We start from the raw sequence: 17,889 nt of genomic DNA on the forward strand, positions 1-17,889 counted from the left end.
AAAGGAAAAATAGCAAAATAGCGCTTTCAATAGTTTATATATAAGTATAGATTTTTTTCTTCACAATTAATAGACTCCTAAAAAGACTTTTCTTTGCACAAATATTCAATGATTTTTATAGCCAATAATTTCTTTCAAATAACTACTCATCTCTCAACATCCAACTCAATACGCAACTAAAGTATTCTCTTCCTCTCCATTTGCATCTTCCGTGATTCACATTTTTCTTTTTTTGCAAGCAGATACCAATTTTGGTGTGTTAATATGATTGTATAATAGTTAGATAGAATTAAATTAACTCGTATTGTCATAAATATTATAATATATAAAGATATTTTCTTTTTCTTTCAATTGTGTGTATGTCTTCACTCCATGTGTGTCCACGACAAAACATCCTTCAGTTCTGGAGGGGAGGGAGGGTGGTTAGAGAAGTAAATGTACGCTAGCAAGAACACCGAGGACGCCTGATGAGAATACCAAACAACAAGGTCAATTGGATGCCCCACAGAACTCTTGCCACGGCGCAGCGACGCATCACAACTTACCATTTAATTAAGTATTCATTACGTTAGTTGTCGTCTTTTGCCGAGATTTTGTCGTCTCCATCCTGTCTTTTGCGCCCTCCGCGCTTCCTTTAGTACAGTGAATGCACGATTGATTCGCGATCGGGCAACTGACGCACCTTCATGGAACCATCGGCGCCGCAGGAGAATAAATGCCCATATGAGTCCACTTGAATCTGAGTGACACCCTGTCCGATGTGCTTGAAGAAGCTCCCCTTGGCGTGCTCGCCAGGGAATGAGTAGAGTGATGTGTGCACCGTGAGTCCCCAAACCTGCAATTCATCGCGCCAATCAATTACCACTGTAAATGCCAATTGTATTTGTGGTATTTTACCTTCAAATCTCCATCAGCTGAGCCAGTGACAAAGTGCTCCTCATGCGGATCAATTGCCAGACACTTGATGGCACTCTCGTGGGCCTGAAAGGAGAGCAAGATTGTGTAAATCTTCAGGATATTCGGAGGAAAAGCGATGAAATCCTTACAGGGAATCTGTGTCTCAACACTCGCTGTCGCACGTCAAAGATGCACACATCGCCCTTTTTGCCAGCAGATATCAACAGTTGATGCTGAGGAGCATAAACCACACTTGAGGCACCCTGATCGTGGCATGTGAAAGCTGAGGAGAAAACATAAGTCAGCAATCTTAAATTAATTGAGCAATTCTCTCTCTCAAACACTCACAGGCTACCAAGGCTTTCTTCTGAGGTAGAAGTGTGTCCCACAAACCGACATTCTTATTCTCAGAACTATGACCAGCTGTAATGCAAAAGACAATTAATCACATAGCACAATTGATACGCATTCATTCACACAACTCACTTGTTGCTACTAAACTGCACGAACCGAGGAATACAAAATCTGTGATGCCTTTGTTGTGACATTGCATCGTCTGAGGGGAAATGTACAAAAGAAATATTCAAGAATACATCTCACAAATAAAATGTGCTATGGAAATAACTTACAAAGAATGGCCTATTGCACTGCGAGGCGAGTCCCACTTGCCACAAACTGAGATTTCCATCCCCATCGGCGATGCCGAACTTGTTGCCATGCTGAGAAAATCTACACCGAGTGACTTTGGCGAAAGTTCCAGGCGGTCTTGGTGTGCACACAACCTGCTGATGACCCCACTCCCACATCTGCACAGAGCCATCCTGCCCACCAGTTAGGTACAGGGGCATCAGTGGGTGAGCGCACATCCTCTTGATGTTGTCCACCTTGTGTTTCAGCACCTGAAGAGTCGCACAGATTTCAATTAGATTCAACAATAGTCTTTTCAATTGCAATCACAAACACAAAAAATACATAACAACATCACGAGAATAGTGTAGATGAAATCATAAAGAGTATATTGTTAATTGAAATAAAAAAAAAGATATCAATTGCATATAATATTCTTCACAATACCGGCTTCAACATGTGCTTTGAACGCTCAATGACCATTTTACAGAAGCGTGGATCATGACATCCGGGAAATGTAGCTCCTTTAATCTTTTGGGGTTTATGATATTGGTTGATAGGTGTTCATTAGTGGGGAATTGTATGTTATTAGACACATTTTACCACAATTGATTGATTAAATATTTATCAAGCAGTTTGAGTTGCATGACATGATGATGAGCAGCACATCCAAATAGACAGACAACAGAAAGGTTTACATTAAAATTCACTCGCGGCTCATCTCTCATCTAATATTGATTTAGCAGTTAAATATTAATCACACGTGAAAGTGATTCCACTGGCGAGAGGAGTGAATGAACTTGAAAAAGAACACGACACTCACCACTGACGCTCCTCGACCTGACTGACCAGCGATTCCTGGCTGTGGACTCGCTGGCGTTGCGTAATTCTGCACAGTGTTCACTCCCGGATTGACGATGTTCCTGCAAGGCACATCAAGAGAGAGAGACAAGTCAGCATCATATGAGTACGGAATTGTATCAATAGCGAAGGACTCACTTGTCCGTTGATGTTTGAATGACCAGAAATCCACTGGCGGGCATGGTTTCGATGTCCTTACTCAGATTCATGATGTCAAACTCACACTCATCCTCTAGCCAATTGGGCGATTCAAGGAGCAGAGAGATGTCCATTTCCTGTACTTCGCGTGGTGTCGCCAGAGCCAACATTCCCGAGTTCACCATGTTGAGACAGAAGGCCGAAATGGACTCTTGATCCTTGTGAATGATTCTCACAGGCTCAGGAATGTTAATGTTGCGATTTGCCTCCTCAGTTCCACCGCCACCCCCGCCAGGAGTGTCCGTGCCTCCGGCCACAGACGATGTGGAGGAAGCTGTTGGAGCTGCTGTCTCCACAATCGACACCAGAGATCGTCTCTTACCGAACACTGCCCTGATGAAGATGTCCTGCACAAGATCCTGACGCACTAGGTAATTCCACAGCCGCCTAGCGGGCGCCGCGGACGCCTGAATGGGACTAAATGGCGTATTCGACTTCTCCAGCAGAGATCGGTACTTGTGGATGGCAGGTCCCTTCGCCTCGGACTCCACATAGCAACCAGGAATGAAGTCCACTGGAGCTGGACCACGAGTCTCCACCTCCTCTCGCAGAGCATCCTGCCACATGGACATCGTGCGGAGAATCCCGTGAATTAGTGGACTAGCGACAGGTAACTCTTGCATTTCGATGCCCGAAATATTGATGAAGTCATGCAGCTGATGTTGTGCCAACTTCACAATTGCCAGCCTCATAATGCACCAAGAGAGTGAATTGGGATTAATGTGCTCAGTGTTCTCGCGTCGGTGCTTCTTCTTGGCAGCCGATGCCTGAGATATTTTCGTGTCGTTGGCCAACGGATCGGCAAATACATCCTCATCATCATCATCGTCCAAATCCGACACAGCACTGTCGGCACTGTCATACTCATCCTCATCGGGATCACCCGTCTGGACGGGCTTCATGAGGAAGTACGACACCATTGACATGTCCGGTGGGACAAATTGCTCCCTGTAGGTGGGTTTATCCTCCTTCATGCTCGGCGATCCACTGGGACCCGTGAAGTTGCCCAAGAGTTTCATGTTGAGGTTGATTCGTTGCTTCGTCAGCGATGTCATAGCATTCCACATGCCACCCTCACCCATTGGACTCTCCACACTATCCTGATGCACCTGAGTGGCCACCGCCTGAGCCGCCTGGGCATGTGATGTCGCCTTTCGCAGCAGCTTCTTTACGCCACCACCGTACAGAGAAGCCCATGTGTTGTTGGAGAACTTCTGTCCGGACAATCTGTACAGAATGTGGCAGTCACACGAGTGAAGGGCATACACTAGCAGAGCCATGAATGTCGCCACGAAAGCCTCGCAGAGAAGCACATTGAGTCTCGGTGTGTCCTCATCCTTCTCCCTCGCCAGCAGAGCCCTCAAGTTTGTCACTCCTGGCCACTTTGCCGGCGATGTGCTCACGGTAATTGGCTCATCTGATGAGTACTTTCGTTTCCTGTGATGTACCGTTGCATTGGTCATCAGATGAGAACTCTGGCAGCTGGCATTGAGTCTCGCGAGAGTCTCCATCCCTGGACTGTGGAATCCACTGGATTCTGACGCCTGTTTGACACTGAACGTGTCAGAATCACACAAAGATTGGTAGATGCAGGCAGACAGAGCCACAGCCAACTCCCTGAGAACATTCACCTCCGGCGATAGGGAGATCTTCATCCCAGTTGGCGGATTCTGCAGATCAACAATTGTCTGAAGCATATCGTGTGTGTGACACTGAAGATATCTCACTGGATCGGCAATCACTGTCTTATTCCCAGCCACACAGGCACTCAGCAGAGGCAGAGTGGTGGGGAAGGGAAGTGGGCTGAAGAGTTGCTGCTGTGTCTTTTCCTGCTGCAATTCCTGTAACAGCAGCACCAGCTCCATTCGCACCGAAGCCAAACCACCTCCGCTCGCTCCGTGGAGTGAGCAGTAGCTCAACAGAGTCCTGAGCAGTGTCTCATTGGCCTTGAGCCAGCGCTTTCGCTTAGCCGCCCGTTGCACCTTCGCCTCAAAGTCCTGCTTCTCTTGCATGAGAATCTCATGGAGTGTGGGCTTCTCCACCGTGGATGTCCTCGCACTGGGCACAGGAGTGTCTCTGTCATCGGCATTCGCCGCTCCATCCTCAGTTGTATGAGCTTCAGCATCGGCACAACTGTAATTGCATAGCTGCCGGAGGGCTTCCACCTCGCGCTCCAGCCACACATACAGTTGATACCTCAGCTGACCGCCATCAACTTCATATCCTGTGGCCAGAGTGGACAATTCCTCCATGAGAATCTTGAGGCACGCCACAAACTTCAGCTGCTGCGCCATGATGTCCAGACACCCGAGGCGCTGTTGCTCGGAAGTCTCCTCAGCGTCCGGTGACTGAATGGCCACATTCGGCACCTCCTTCTTCTCCACCTTGAAGTTTATGCCCTCATCCTCACTGTCATCGGCCGCCTCGTCTTCGTCATCCCATTTGATTTTAAACTCATCGTCAGGCCCATTTGACGACAGTCCACCATCTATCGTAGCGCCCCAGTCGAAGGCCCCCGCTGACTGCTGGTTGGACATCGGAGTGCTCCAATCCACTGCGCTAGCAGCTGGAGTACTCCAGTCAAAGTTGGTGCTCTGCTCTTCCTTCTTCTCCTTCTCATCCCACGATATGATGCCCGTGTGAATCTCATTTTCATCCTTCTTTATGTCATTTGGACTGGTCAGCAGACTTCCGCTGTCCTGATCCAGAACTTTCGAAGGAAGTTTGCTCAGCACTTCGAGAGCAAGTGCTGGACATCCCGCCTTGAAGTGAGCATGAGCTGTCGTGAAGTACAATTGCCGCTCCAGAGGAGTGATCGAATCCTCCAATTGCAGCTGCTTATCCACTCCTCTGGACGCCTTCGCCGCTGGATTGTCCCCATAACTGAATCCCGACAGCACAACTTGGGTCTTCTTCTTCTCCATCGCCGTCGACGCAATGTGCTGCCGAATGAGCAGAGGATGCGTCCTCAGGTAGATGTAGAAGTTGAAAACATTGGGATTTGCTGACTGATTGGAGTCATACTTGAGAAGTGGGTCATCATCCTGATAGGCCGCATGGGCGTGACCAACATTGTTAATCAACAGCGTGTTGAGACTGCCTGTGTAATCCTTCAGTATCCAGAGTGCCATTGACCTGAGGAATGGATCCGGATGTGCCTTACTAATATCCTGATTATTGCCATCACTATCACAGCCTAGGATCTCTTCGAAGAGGAGTTTCTTGAAGCTCGGAGGTGTGGGATCATGCTCACCCTCGTACAGTCTCGTTATCACTAGCGCCAACTGAAGATCCTCCAGCTTCGTGAGACACACCTCGAGAGCGTCATTGAGAGAGTTTGCAAGCAAGAAGAATGCCACAGCATGATCAAATCTCTGTTTTCCCAGTAAAGCGAAGGCATTCTTCAGGGCTGCCTTCCTCCATCTGTCGTCATTGAAGTTGTTCGCAAAGAATTGAGTCATCTTCTCGTCACGCTTCGACCGGAAAAGGCCCCACACCACAGACTTCTTCTTCATGGCGATATAGTAGAGAGCCGCATCCAGAGGATCCTGATTGGCCTGATAGGCAGCTTTTGCCAGCTTCTCCACACACTGCCTGAGGATAGTGTTGTTTCTCACCCACCATCCCACGCCCAACTCCTTCAGCGTCAGCCATTTCGCCTGGCCCTTGGCGTAGGACGGGATCAAGTTCAGCAACTCCTCCTCACTTTCCGAATGGAAGGCCCAAACGATGTTAGATGTGGCCACTCCTTGCTTCTGGAAGTTGGTTCTCTCGCGCAACGGCAGGCATCTCAGTAAATAACTGAAGTGCTTCATTGCCAGCAAGAATCTCAGGCCGCAATCATCTAGGGAATCTGTGGAAATGTTCTCAGAATCCGGCACACCGGTCAGATTCTCCTTCGCAATGGCCGTCTTGGCGGCATCGATGGCAAATCTTTCCGCAAAGTCTGTGTTACATGTGGCCACAGTGTCCGCCAGAGCGAGCAGATGCATCTGATCCAAACTGGACAAGCCCGGCAGATGAGTGTGCGTTAGCAAGCGCGACAGCAATTGTCCTTGACGCGGTCCAAAGTGACTCAAACTCTGGCGCTCAGGAATTGATGAGCGCCTGTCAAAGCGCCGCGGCGAATCTGTCTCCTCGTCCAATAGATCATCCAAAGATTCGTCCTGATCATTTACATTGCCATCAAAGAGCTCATTGTAGTCCTGAGAAAAAATATCAGCACATCAAGAACTGAGCATTCTTCGCAAATCTTCTTCCTTTACCTTGACTTCTTCAGTTTTCTGGGATGTCACTGTTTCCCGGTCAGCGGCTAAAAGTGTCCACAATGGAAGTGGGGGAATCGACGTTATCTCCGCATAGTCCAGTGTTAATTCTTCCGGAATCTTCAATAAGATAATCACAAGTTAATCAAGATACTGCCCCGTGACAATCTCTTCACGCAGAAAATGAGGCAACAAACAATAATAGATGGTAAGAGTCGTAAGTGTAATGATAGAGAAAAAATGTCGCATACAGAGAAATATTGAAGATACAGATAACAAAAGCATACAAATTGTGAAATACAATCGTAGTATATTGTCAAGGTAACTCTCATGGAAATCACCTCAACGTGAGATGTGATTAAGATGGATTAATATTATGTGATCTACACAAAAAAAAGACTTCTGCCACAGAATGTCTTAATTAGCATCGCATCAATGGACAAAAATATCAACAAAAAAGAGTGTCACCTTTTATCAGACTGACGATATTTTCTTACGCATTTCTTAGAAAAAGCAATGATAGACGAGATAGAGAGAGAGACATAAATGAAAACAGTCGCACCTGTGTTGTGGATCCTCTGGGTTCGAGAGGACTCGAAGTGCCGGGAATGTAGCTCACAGAAAGTGTGCGAGATCTGGACCAACCTCGCTGCAAGACACAATCGTCACAGACATGTTTTTTCATTGGTATTCCCTCAACTCTCCTTCCAATTCATATGTATAGAAAAGCTACCCAAAAACGGGGCTTTCGCATCAAACTTTGACTCTTCTGATTACAGACTTCCAATGAAATTCATCGTCTTTGACCATACAATCATTTACGATAGTCTTTGCCACATTTTGGGATCACTTTTTCACGGTCAATATTTCAAATCAATCTTTTCTTCTGGCTGACGGATTTTATTTTTAAACATCCTCAAAATGTGTCAATTCTATTTGCACTGTGCCAAACAGAAATGAAAAGAAAACGTTTGCCAATTCCAGGAAATTTGCCAAATAGAGTACAATAAAGAAGGGAAAAAGAACAATAATAGTGGTGTGTAAATAAAATATAACACAATTACATGTGAAATGCAAGCCAATCACTCGAAATTTCAACTTCTTCTCATCAAAAGTACAGGAAAGTATAAATGGTGTGTAAATTTATCTACAAAAGGAACATGAACCAAAATCTACCGGACAGGAAGAAAACTCAAATATCGGTCAAACGTGTGATATCGCAATGATTAACGTGATAAATCGCTCAATCAGTGATCTGGAAACAAACAACTCTCCGTAAAAGAAGGGGTGATGATCACATTGGTCAGTCACAAATATTATAATATGAAGGTAGAAAATTCTGCCCCTTGATTAAGGGTGAAAAGAGTGAGAGAGAATCTGGTAATGATGATAGAAGAATGGATGCAAAGCTCACCTGTTTGTTGAGGCTCTCCTCATCGCCGCCGCCACCGCGCATGTACGTTCCACTGATGCATCGGACAAGATGAGCCAAGATTGCCTTCACCCAGCGTATTTTGCCAGAATTCAGAAGCTCCATCAGCTGCTTGGGATGATATTGTGGCAGCACAGGACAAGCTATCCTGGACGCCTCGAATAAGCCATAATCCGGCATGTAGTCATGCTGTTGGGGTTGATCACCAGTTGCGCCATGCATTTGTCCCTGGCTCGATGATGCCGCCTTTCGCTTCTTCTCCGTTGTCATCATTTGCAGATTCATGGAACTCACGCGGGACAGATGAGGCATCGATGACACACCCGCCAGGCGTCTCTGGGAGCTCTCAGCAGCAATCGTCCGGAGATCCTCGTCGCGCAAATTGCGATTGTCATAGAGATCCTCAATGTCGTGCACACCCACGATCTGTCGAGACTTCCATTGCGTATACACGTGCATTTCAGAGTCCATGCCCACCACCAGGATTCCATCTCGCACCCAGGATATCTGCATGGGCAGCGGAGGCAGGCCATCAGCTGTGTTCAGATCAATCTGCCTGAGCTTCATCCAACGGATCTCATCGTTGAAATGAGGCTGAGCCAGAGAACTGGCCTTCCGCAGAAGTGGTCTGTTCGTCGACTGGGACTCCTTCATGGCCTTCATGTTGGCCTGCGCCAGATCACTGGACACCGAAGTATACAACATCACCTTGCTGCCTACAGCCACTGTCAGAATGTGCGATCCATCCTCCTTGGACACCCAGTCTAGCTGCACCAGATGTTTCTGCGTCAGTGGACAGGTGTTGCCATGCTCAGAGATGCTCTTTCTCAGCGACTGGAGTGTGCTGAAGCTCGGCACAGCCAGCAAACCGCTGGGCTTCGACAAGCTATCCGGTGTAACATCACCATTTCTCTGCTGTCGCACCTCTTCGTGACTAGTAAAGGTCTGCAGAACCTGCGTGAGGCGCTGCTTCTTCTGCAAGAACCTGTTGTCGTGAAGATAGCTAAGGTCCAGGTGAGGATCCATCTGCATCCTGGGCAGGTGGATGTTCTTTAGGTGAATTGTATCTTCCAGCACCCATTCGCTGCCGCCAGTGCTCTCACATTCATAAATCGCCACGCACAAATTCACATATCTCGACTCTGGATCACCTCCCTTATTAGGGCGCGTGAAGGACTTGCCGTACTTGTAGGCACAGGCTATTCTCCCAGAATACGCAGCACTGATATTCAGAGGTTGTCCAGAGATCTCAATAGTAGATTCGCGATCCTTGCTGAGCATCTCCCACTCACACCACTCATAGCTATACTGAGTCGCATCATCATTGGGATCAGCATCATCTCGCTTCGTCACTTTGCAGCGCCAGAATCTCGATGTGGAGTCCGAGCACGCCGTCACGATGATGTAGGGCGCGAAGCAGGCCGGATAAATCGATGAAGAACTCAAGTGACCCGCCGCCGGTGAGGCATGAATCACATCCACACCATCAGGCAGAGGGAGATCTTGAGTGCACACTTTCGTTGTTGTGATGCTTACATGTGGTTTCTCATGCGAGTGATGCTCATCCGCTGCGATGTTAAGACCAGAAATCGAACTCCTCGGTCCCGGCTCAGGATCATCCAAGTCCTGAACGATATTACTGTCTGGCACGTACATCATGCTCTCTGTCATTTCATTCTGACTCGGCTGCGAGGCAATCACCAGGCGCCACATGTGAATTGTGCTACCATTGTGAGTTCTCTCCAGGATGACTATGTAGAAGGGCTCCTCAAACACAGCATTCCTCTGCAAATCCACCATCGCCCCCATTTGTGTCTCCATCAAACCAATATTCATTCCCTCAATTGGATCTGAGTGCTTCTCGTCACTCCTCTCGCCTGTGATGAGCTGTTCCTGGAATACATGCAGGAACTGCGTGTTCTGCCAATCATGCGTGGCATCAGCGATAGCATCCAATTGAATAATACACCCTGGACGGGCTGTAGATTGCTGTGAGACAATCTTTATCTTGTCGTGAATGGATGTGTGATGGATGCCATTATCACTTGAGCACTCCGTTGACAAAGATACCATCGAGTCCTTGAGACGACTGCGACGCTCTGATGTTGAGATTTCCGCCAGCAGCGTCCTGGCATCAATCACTGCCTGATACACCCTCAGGCACTCCCCGTCGCTGGCCACAAAGCAAGCCGACGAAGAATTGCTGAGGTTGCCGAGAGTTGTGCTGGGCAGAAGTGTTGGAATCCATGCCACATTGCTGAACGCCGAAATTTCAGGAGAGTTTATTCTCGCCAACTCATTTACGCCCCCAGATTGGGAAAGTGGCCCCACGGCGTCCACTCGCCACAGAATCAGCTCCGAACAGAAGCCTGACGGGGCACAAACGTCCCTGCCCTGGCCAGGACGATCACTGTGATAGCGCCCGGGCACTGTTGACGATGCCGTGGGAATGTCTGGAATGTTGTGATGTGACGTTGTGAGCAGAAGCGGCAGAACCGGATGGCATGTGATGTCATTCACTCGGAATCGATGACCGGACACTCTCGAGGCATGCCCAATGCTCAGGACTTGGGTAAACTTTGTCTTGTCCGCGAAAGTAAGCTGCCAGAGATTGAGAGTTCCATTTGAGTGCTTTGTGACCATGGAGATTGTGGGAGAGGGCGGTGATGACATGAGGTCGGAATGTGCAGAGTTGCTCTCATTGCCCTGGCCAGAGTCATTGCCTGACGCCCCAGTGTTGGGCTGCTTCTGGCTATCCTTCTCCCCATCACCAGTAGCCTCTCCTTCCTCGTTGGCAGGCTGCTGTCCAGCCGTCCAATCTGTCTCCGCCTCCTCCAGCACACTCGGCAGCGGCGTCCCAATGTCCTGGACATTCTCACCCGCTTGACTAGACGGCGCCGTGGGCTTGGCACCTTTCACCATATCACGGAAGTGGAGCAAATTTCCGCCTGTGTTGTATAGACTCACCGTTGTGGACATGGACATGGCATCTCCGAGAGGGAAGGCCGACGGGATGCGCGTGGAGAAGGACACCTGCGCCTGCCGGAAGCTCCCAGGGTGGTATTCATCCAACCACTCCACCACCCAGATCAAGTAACTGCCATCGATAGGGTGAATGGAGAAGAGGAGATCGGGATTGTGATGCCAGTCCCTCAGCAGACACTCAATCTTCATGTCCAGCGAATCCGTTGTGTGCACCGCTGCGTCCGTGGCCAGAGAGTTAAGTGATGTGGTGTTGGATATTGAGTGATGACTCAATATGCCGGCATGAGATCCTGACCTATTGGAATGCGTGTGGTGTTCATCACTGTTACTCTCATCGTGAGAAAAGGACTTGATGGGCTTTGATGACTTCTTCTTCTCCCCACCGGCCTCAGAATGTGGCTCCTCCTGAGCCTCTTGAGCCTCAGAGTGCGCTTCGCTGTTCACATTCGACATACTCTGCATGTCCTCCTTCTCAATCACCTTTCTCGCCATTTCCTGGAGAATAGACTCCGCCTGCAGGGAGAAGTGCATCTCCTTGTTGTTGAGCCAGTGCAGAATGAAGTTGGGCTGAGTCGAGGGATCGTTGGTCTGCATCGACGGCACCAGTGGAATATCCGTCTCGGCATTGATTGACGCCGCCAGGTGAAAGTGCAGCCCAGGAGTCACGCCAGTGCCATGATAGCCATAGGAGTGGAAATCATGAACACTGTACGTGGAAGGAAGAGACGGAATCGGAGCATGACCGAGATTTGTCCCCGCCCCCGGACCACCAAAAGCTGGCCCCATGCCATTGAGTCCCAGGGCGCCCTGGTGCTTGGCATGGCGGCGAATGTGGAAGCACGTCTTCATGTGCTTGAGGCGCTGCATGAAGCGATGCTTGTGCCGATGCGTCCGGAATTTGGGATTCTGCGTTGCCAATGGATCAAACTGATTCATATTGACCAAACCGTCATCGGGCAGAACTGTCTCCACCCAGATGCGACATATATTATCTAGACAGGAGGTCACCAGCATATTTGATACAGCACCCTTTGGCATATACTTGCTGGTCTTCCTCCACGACAAATGAGTCACAGCACGTGGATGAGCAACATACACAAATCCATAGTTGAGCTCCTGTGGCAGCTGGTGCGAATGCATAGAAGTGTAGTGCGCGGAGTCGAGACTCTTCGTGGGAAACAGAAGATGCTTGTTCTCATACCACACCTTCACCAGACGATCACTCTTTCCCGATGTGGCAAACAGCGTCCCATCCGGACTGAATGCCATGTGATGCACCGGCGTCGCTGTGTGGCACTTCCACACACATTCCCACCCTATCTCTGTCTCCTCCTCACCTGTCGGCGTCTTTGGATCACGATCACCGCCAATCTCAAATGTCACAGTGTGTGTCTGCTCATCATCCACCTTCGACACGCGCTCATGCCACATCTGAAGATTCACACCACCCGTCAGGAGCCGCGACCCCTCCAAATTCCACGACAGAGAACTGATGTGGGAGCTGGCTTGAAGACTCCCGGTTTGCACCCACCTGGAAAAAGGACAGCGAAATGAGCTCATGCCAAATTGCTTCTTATCACATTAAAAGTTTGTCTGTATATTACGTCCTACATGTAGAGAAATTGGATTTATTGCCAAAGGGAAACTTTCGCTAAATGAATTCTCCATTTCATTATGACACACAAAATTACGTTCCGCCATACAAGTTGAATTTATTGAAAGTTATAATACAATTCTATTTGAAATTGAGATAATTCCATTAGCCAAGCAATATCCTTTTCATTCAGTATTACAAATGCTATTGACATATCCATATCGGAACATTTTCACAATCATCCTAATGGAAAATTCGATGTTATCCATAGTCAATTTTCTGCATTTATCACATTTAGCCTTCAAATGGCATTATCACATCCCATTATATATGTATCATACAGCAAAATTGCATTTTTCGTCATTAAATCCAGCATAATGGATTTTTAGTGTTAAATTTCTGCACTTATATATATAGCTTCACGATGTTATAAACTCCAATCTCAGAATCAAATGCCTGCTAAAGGACAGCAAGCGAGATAATTATCCCTCCATGGGTTCATGAGTTCATTATTATGCTGTAAATGTCCTTATATACTTCATTACACTGGAGAATTGATCTTGTGTGAACTTTCAGATGAGGGCAACGGTTATACTCACTTGTACTCCAAGCCATGTTCCGATGGGACATCCCCGTGAATGAGTGGAGTGGGCTCAAAGATACACACTTTATCTTCATAAGCTGCAGCGATTTTACCCGTATCAGTGCTACAATCGAGGGCGGATATTCGGATGTAATTGTGAGTGGCTCCGGGAATTATTTGAATACGCTCGAAGGTGCTCGCCAGAATGACAATATTGCATCCTGCCGCATAGGCCTGCAAACACACAAACAGATCATACATTGGTGAGATCGAATTTAAGATTCACAAATAGTATTTTCTATCTCTCTCAATTACACATATATATTCATTTGTTATTTCACATTGAATAATTAGAAAACTGCATATTTTATCAAATTGCTTCTCTCCTACTCGCGAATGCATTTTGCAATGTTCTTCAGCGTGGCGCCAAATGCGATTTTTTACGTAACACATCTTGGCCTCAACACTTGCACATTGAATATGGCAGACACCTCATTTTTGCAATTTACATTACATGTATTTTTAACTCAGAATGTCAGTGAAATTGTGCTAATTTTGGACAAAATTGAAACGTAATCATAAATTGTGTACTTCGTGTAGTCCTAGAAAACAAAAGGATATTTCATTCCTCCGCTAATGTACTTTCCTACAAATGTCACTTTGTAAAATGTAACACCCTCTCCCTTTTTATCCACCATTTCCACCCCAAATACATTTTAATTTCTCTACTCACAAATTCTCATATTACCACAAAATGTGGCGACACGAATTACGAATTTTCGCAGTATATTTAGGGAAAAACGAACAGAAGGGGAAAATGGGATTTCAAGTGACTTTTATGAATTAATATTTTGCTATAGAATTACTATGATTACATGGGGAAAATTGTCATGTTGAATTTTATCACGCATTTCAACGACTCCTCATTTTGCGCCTCTCACGAGAATCTGTGGTATTTCAATTATGAAGGTTAAAAAAGGCATAGGTCGGAATTTTCTCATATATTTCCCACACTCGCATCTTCACGCTTCATCTCTCTCTCTCTCTCGGTCATGCTCTCTCATCAATTCCTATATAAATTCCGTGCCTCTTCTGCTGCGCCTCATAGATTCTACGCAGACGACAGCTAGACATAATCCCATGGCGGGGGGATGCTCAATGGGCGTTAAATGATGTCTTTAGCAATCAAACAGTCACCCATATAAATGCGTCTCCCTCGGCAATGCTTCCGCCATTGATTGCGGTGCTTTTATGAGCCCAGACGCGTTTTTCCCAAAGGATAGAAAATCCTCATTTCTCACTCGACCTCTGCTGTTCTCGTCTCAATATTTAAAGAAGACCCATTGTGTGATGAGATATCGATGAGACACACAATTGATTGCTGATAAACAGTACATTCCTGCTTGTGGTCACTCCTCATAAATTTCCCTGAAAACTGTATCACCAGCTCATGTTTCGTGCTGTGGCCATAAATCAATAAAGAGGAGAGACATCAGAGAGGAAGGAGAGAGAGAAAAAAAACACAACAAATTTACTTCAATATTGAATGATAGAAAGAAGTCACACATGGTCACTGCTTTTTCAATTATTCACCATTATTTTCTATTGTGCCTCCACAGACTCTTCCTCGTCTGCGTCCTCTTATACTTGTGCAAAATTGGCATGGCACGATGGAGGAAAAAAAACTGTGACGATATATGGCACAAAAGCCAGTGGCAATAGGTGGAAAATTTACACAGTTGCCCAAATTAAATAACATTGAGCTATACACATTTTGCATAAACATGGCAGTGTAACTCTTCCAAATAGAGGAAATGGAGAGACCATTGATATTTCCCCACATGTGAGTATCTCTCACTCTCTCATTCTCCTCCGCCTCGGGAATACCAATTTGAATCACACTTCCAAACATGGACGTAAATTTTCCCATCGCACCAAATCTTATCACATCGACACCATTGTCCCTCCCCCTTTTATCTCCGCGCGCCTCTCACACATCGCAAGAATATGTGGTCCACGTTTTCCCCCCACCGTGAAGAGAACGGATAGACATTTTAATTGCTCTCGACACACTCCTGAAGCGTCCGCTGGCATGTGTGTCTGTGCGATATCACTTTGGGGGAGACACAAATGTTGCCAGCGTGATGAGGTCAGGTGAAGAAAAAGTCAGCTGACTCCACGCAATTGGTAATGGCAATGAAATAGAATTGAAAATCGACCAGTTATTGAGTGTATTGTGTGACAAATGGAGAGCAGAAGAAGCGAGAAAATATGCGAACCTCTCATTTATTTGTCTCACTGTGTTACTTGTCAACAGAATTTGTTATCACCTCACGCGACAATTCCCAACTATCATTACTATACACTTCATAAAATGCGCATCTATGAGAGTGATTTTGAGAAAATTACTCGTCCCACTCCAGGTTCTCTACAGTCATTTGCTCTATGTTTACCCCTAAAGGTATTTGTAAATAAATAATAAGCTGATGTAATTGAATTTTAGTGGTGCTTCAATTTTACGATCCTTTCTTAAAGCCTTACAACTAGCGTAAAGATCGAATTTATCATATCAACGCAATGTCTTTGAGATTGAGTGTCTTTGAAGAAGTTGCGGGCGATGATAAAGACTAAAATATCGAGGACATTCTACATTGTCACACTTGTTACATCAGCAAAGATAAAAACTAATAAATCGAACACCAGTAGATACACAATGTAATCTTCGTTATAGTTCTAGATCAGCAAAATTGGGGATCGAACGACGAAAATGATGAGAATGACAAGAAAATACACAGATCTTTCTATTTTTTATCATTCTTAAAAGTAGTTTGTGCAAAAAGATGTATTTTTTCTCCCGTTCAAATCTATAGACAAGACTCCATAAATAAACTAACGTCTAGACCACAAATTTGCCCGGATAGGAATACCCAACATCTCAGTGGATTTATACGAATTTGGAGATTTTCATTATGCAAAACCTAATCCAGATATAACACTTTTAATCTGAATATAATGCCTCCATAATCTGTTTTCTTCTCTTCTACCAGAAATCAGCAGAACCCTAATCAAGAAATGGTAATAAAGTCCCTGGAAAATCGGGTTGCTGCCAATTCATTAATATTTATCACTGTCAAGACTTGCGCGCCAAGACATCGGAAAATCCTGCTGCAGAACATTCGGTCCGACTTCCAAGTCAGCCACAAAAGGCGTAAAGTCAATTCATGAGACAATTCTCACACCCACTGAGCCTCTTTCTCCTCCCTCACGGTCAGCAGTCAGTCACGATAATTGCATAATTGTGAGAATTTGAAACAGCCGGACAGCACGTTCCGCAGATGAAGTTATAATTATAGGAGTCATCATGCTCTCCCTCTCGCATCCCAAAGTGCATTGCTGTGATGAAAAGAGGCCGCCGAAGGGTTGCTCGCCCTGCACAGGCCACCCACCGCCCCTGTGGGTGACCAGAGGATGCGAGAAGGTGGCTGTGCGATGATTTATTGCGCCTCAATCGACTACTCATGGTTGTTCAGTGTGTGTCTTGATTTTCTCCCGGGAGGAGAGCAACAGTGAAATAATTAAGCGCATTTTTATCTGCCTGAATGTGTAAAACACATTATTCATCGCTGAAATTCAATTAGACACTTTTTATCTGGCTCAGGCGGAGCTGATAACATGGGTATTCTTTTCTTGTGTGCGAAAATGTTCCCTCGAGAAAAAGGCGAGAACATTCTGACCCACTTTGGAGGAGAGAGGGAGAGGTTTTTCCACGCGAAAAGCGAGACCTCCCTATCCGGATGGCGAGATGAAAACCGTGTTCATTCACCAACTTTGGGGTCCGTGCCACCACCACCTGGGTGGCAGATGTGGGGGCGACAGCCGGAGGGCTTTAGGTGAGGTGAGGAAAAAGGAACTCACTGTAAACGGGACACCTTCGACGGAGCCAACAGCAAAACAGCGATCCCCAGCATTGCAGGCCCCACTGAGAATTTGATGGCAATTCATTGTATTTCTTCACGTTCCAACACTCGTGTGCACTTTAATTCACATTTGTCAGCTATTTTACATGCAATCCAGACACATTTTCACACCTTTTTCAACACTTTTCTCACTTTTTCCACACATAAGCCCACTTTTCTTCCGACACCATTTTTTCGAACGGAACGTCAGCTGTCTCCGATGGGGTGTCGTGTAATTTCGAAATCGCCCATTTTCGCCGAGTCATCGATATATTGAGCGACGAGCGCGATATTCGCTTGAATTTGAGAGCGACCGTTGGAGTTTTGGCGGGAAAAGAGTGGCTGAGAAGTGTGAAATTGTTCGCAGTGGGTAATTGATTTATTTCTCTTTTGATTAATCATCAATTTACATAAAATATGATTGTCCTTAACATAATTCTACACAATTTGATAAAATGTCAATATATTGATTAATTCGCTTATGCAGTAAA

At 46.3% G+C, this 17,889-nt stretch overlaps 1 protein-coding gene across 1 annotated transcript; it reads right to left on the reverse strand.

Annotated features, from left to right (window-relative positions):
- Positions 1–221: 221 nt before the first annotated feature.
- On the reverse strand, positions 222–17,619 carry LOC132265373 (dmX-like protein 1). Its single transcript, XM_059766001.1, has 15 exons — positions 17,358–17,619; positions 13,459–13,676; positions 8,263–12,796; positions 7,411–7,497; positions 6,849–6,968; positions 2,524–6,788; positions 2,348–2,447; positions 1,972–2,055; positions 1,527–1,796; positions 1,384–1,453; positions 1,246–1,320; positions 1,047–1,180; positions 898–981; positions 546–835; positions 222–464 (listed from the first exon to the last, which is right to left on the reverse strand). The coding sequence occupies exons 1-14, from the start codon at positions 17,442–17,444 to the stop codon at positions 635–637; spliced, it is 10,329 nt and encodes a 3,442-aa protein (XP_059621984.1). The 5' UTR covers positions 17,445–17,619; the 3' UTR covers positions 222–464; positions 546–634.
- Positions 17,620–17,889: the final 270 nt, after the last annotated feature.

The sequence above is a fragment of the Phlebotomus argentipes genome, unplaced genomic scaffold (assembly GCF_947086385.1).
Source record: "Phlebotomus argentipes unplaced genomic scaffold, Phlebotomus argentipes genome assembly contig_2, whole genome shotgun sequence".
Classification (NCBI taxonomy): domain Eukaryota; kingdom Metazoa; phylum Arthropoda; class Insecta; order Diptera; family Psychodidae; genus Phlebotomus; species Phlebotomus argentipes.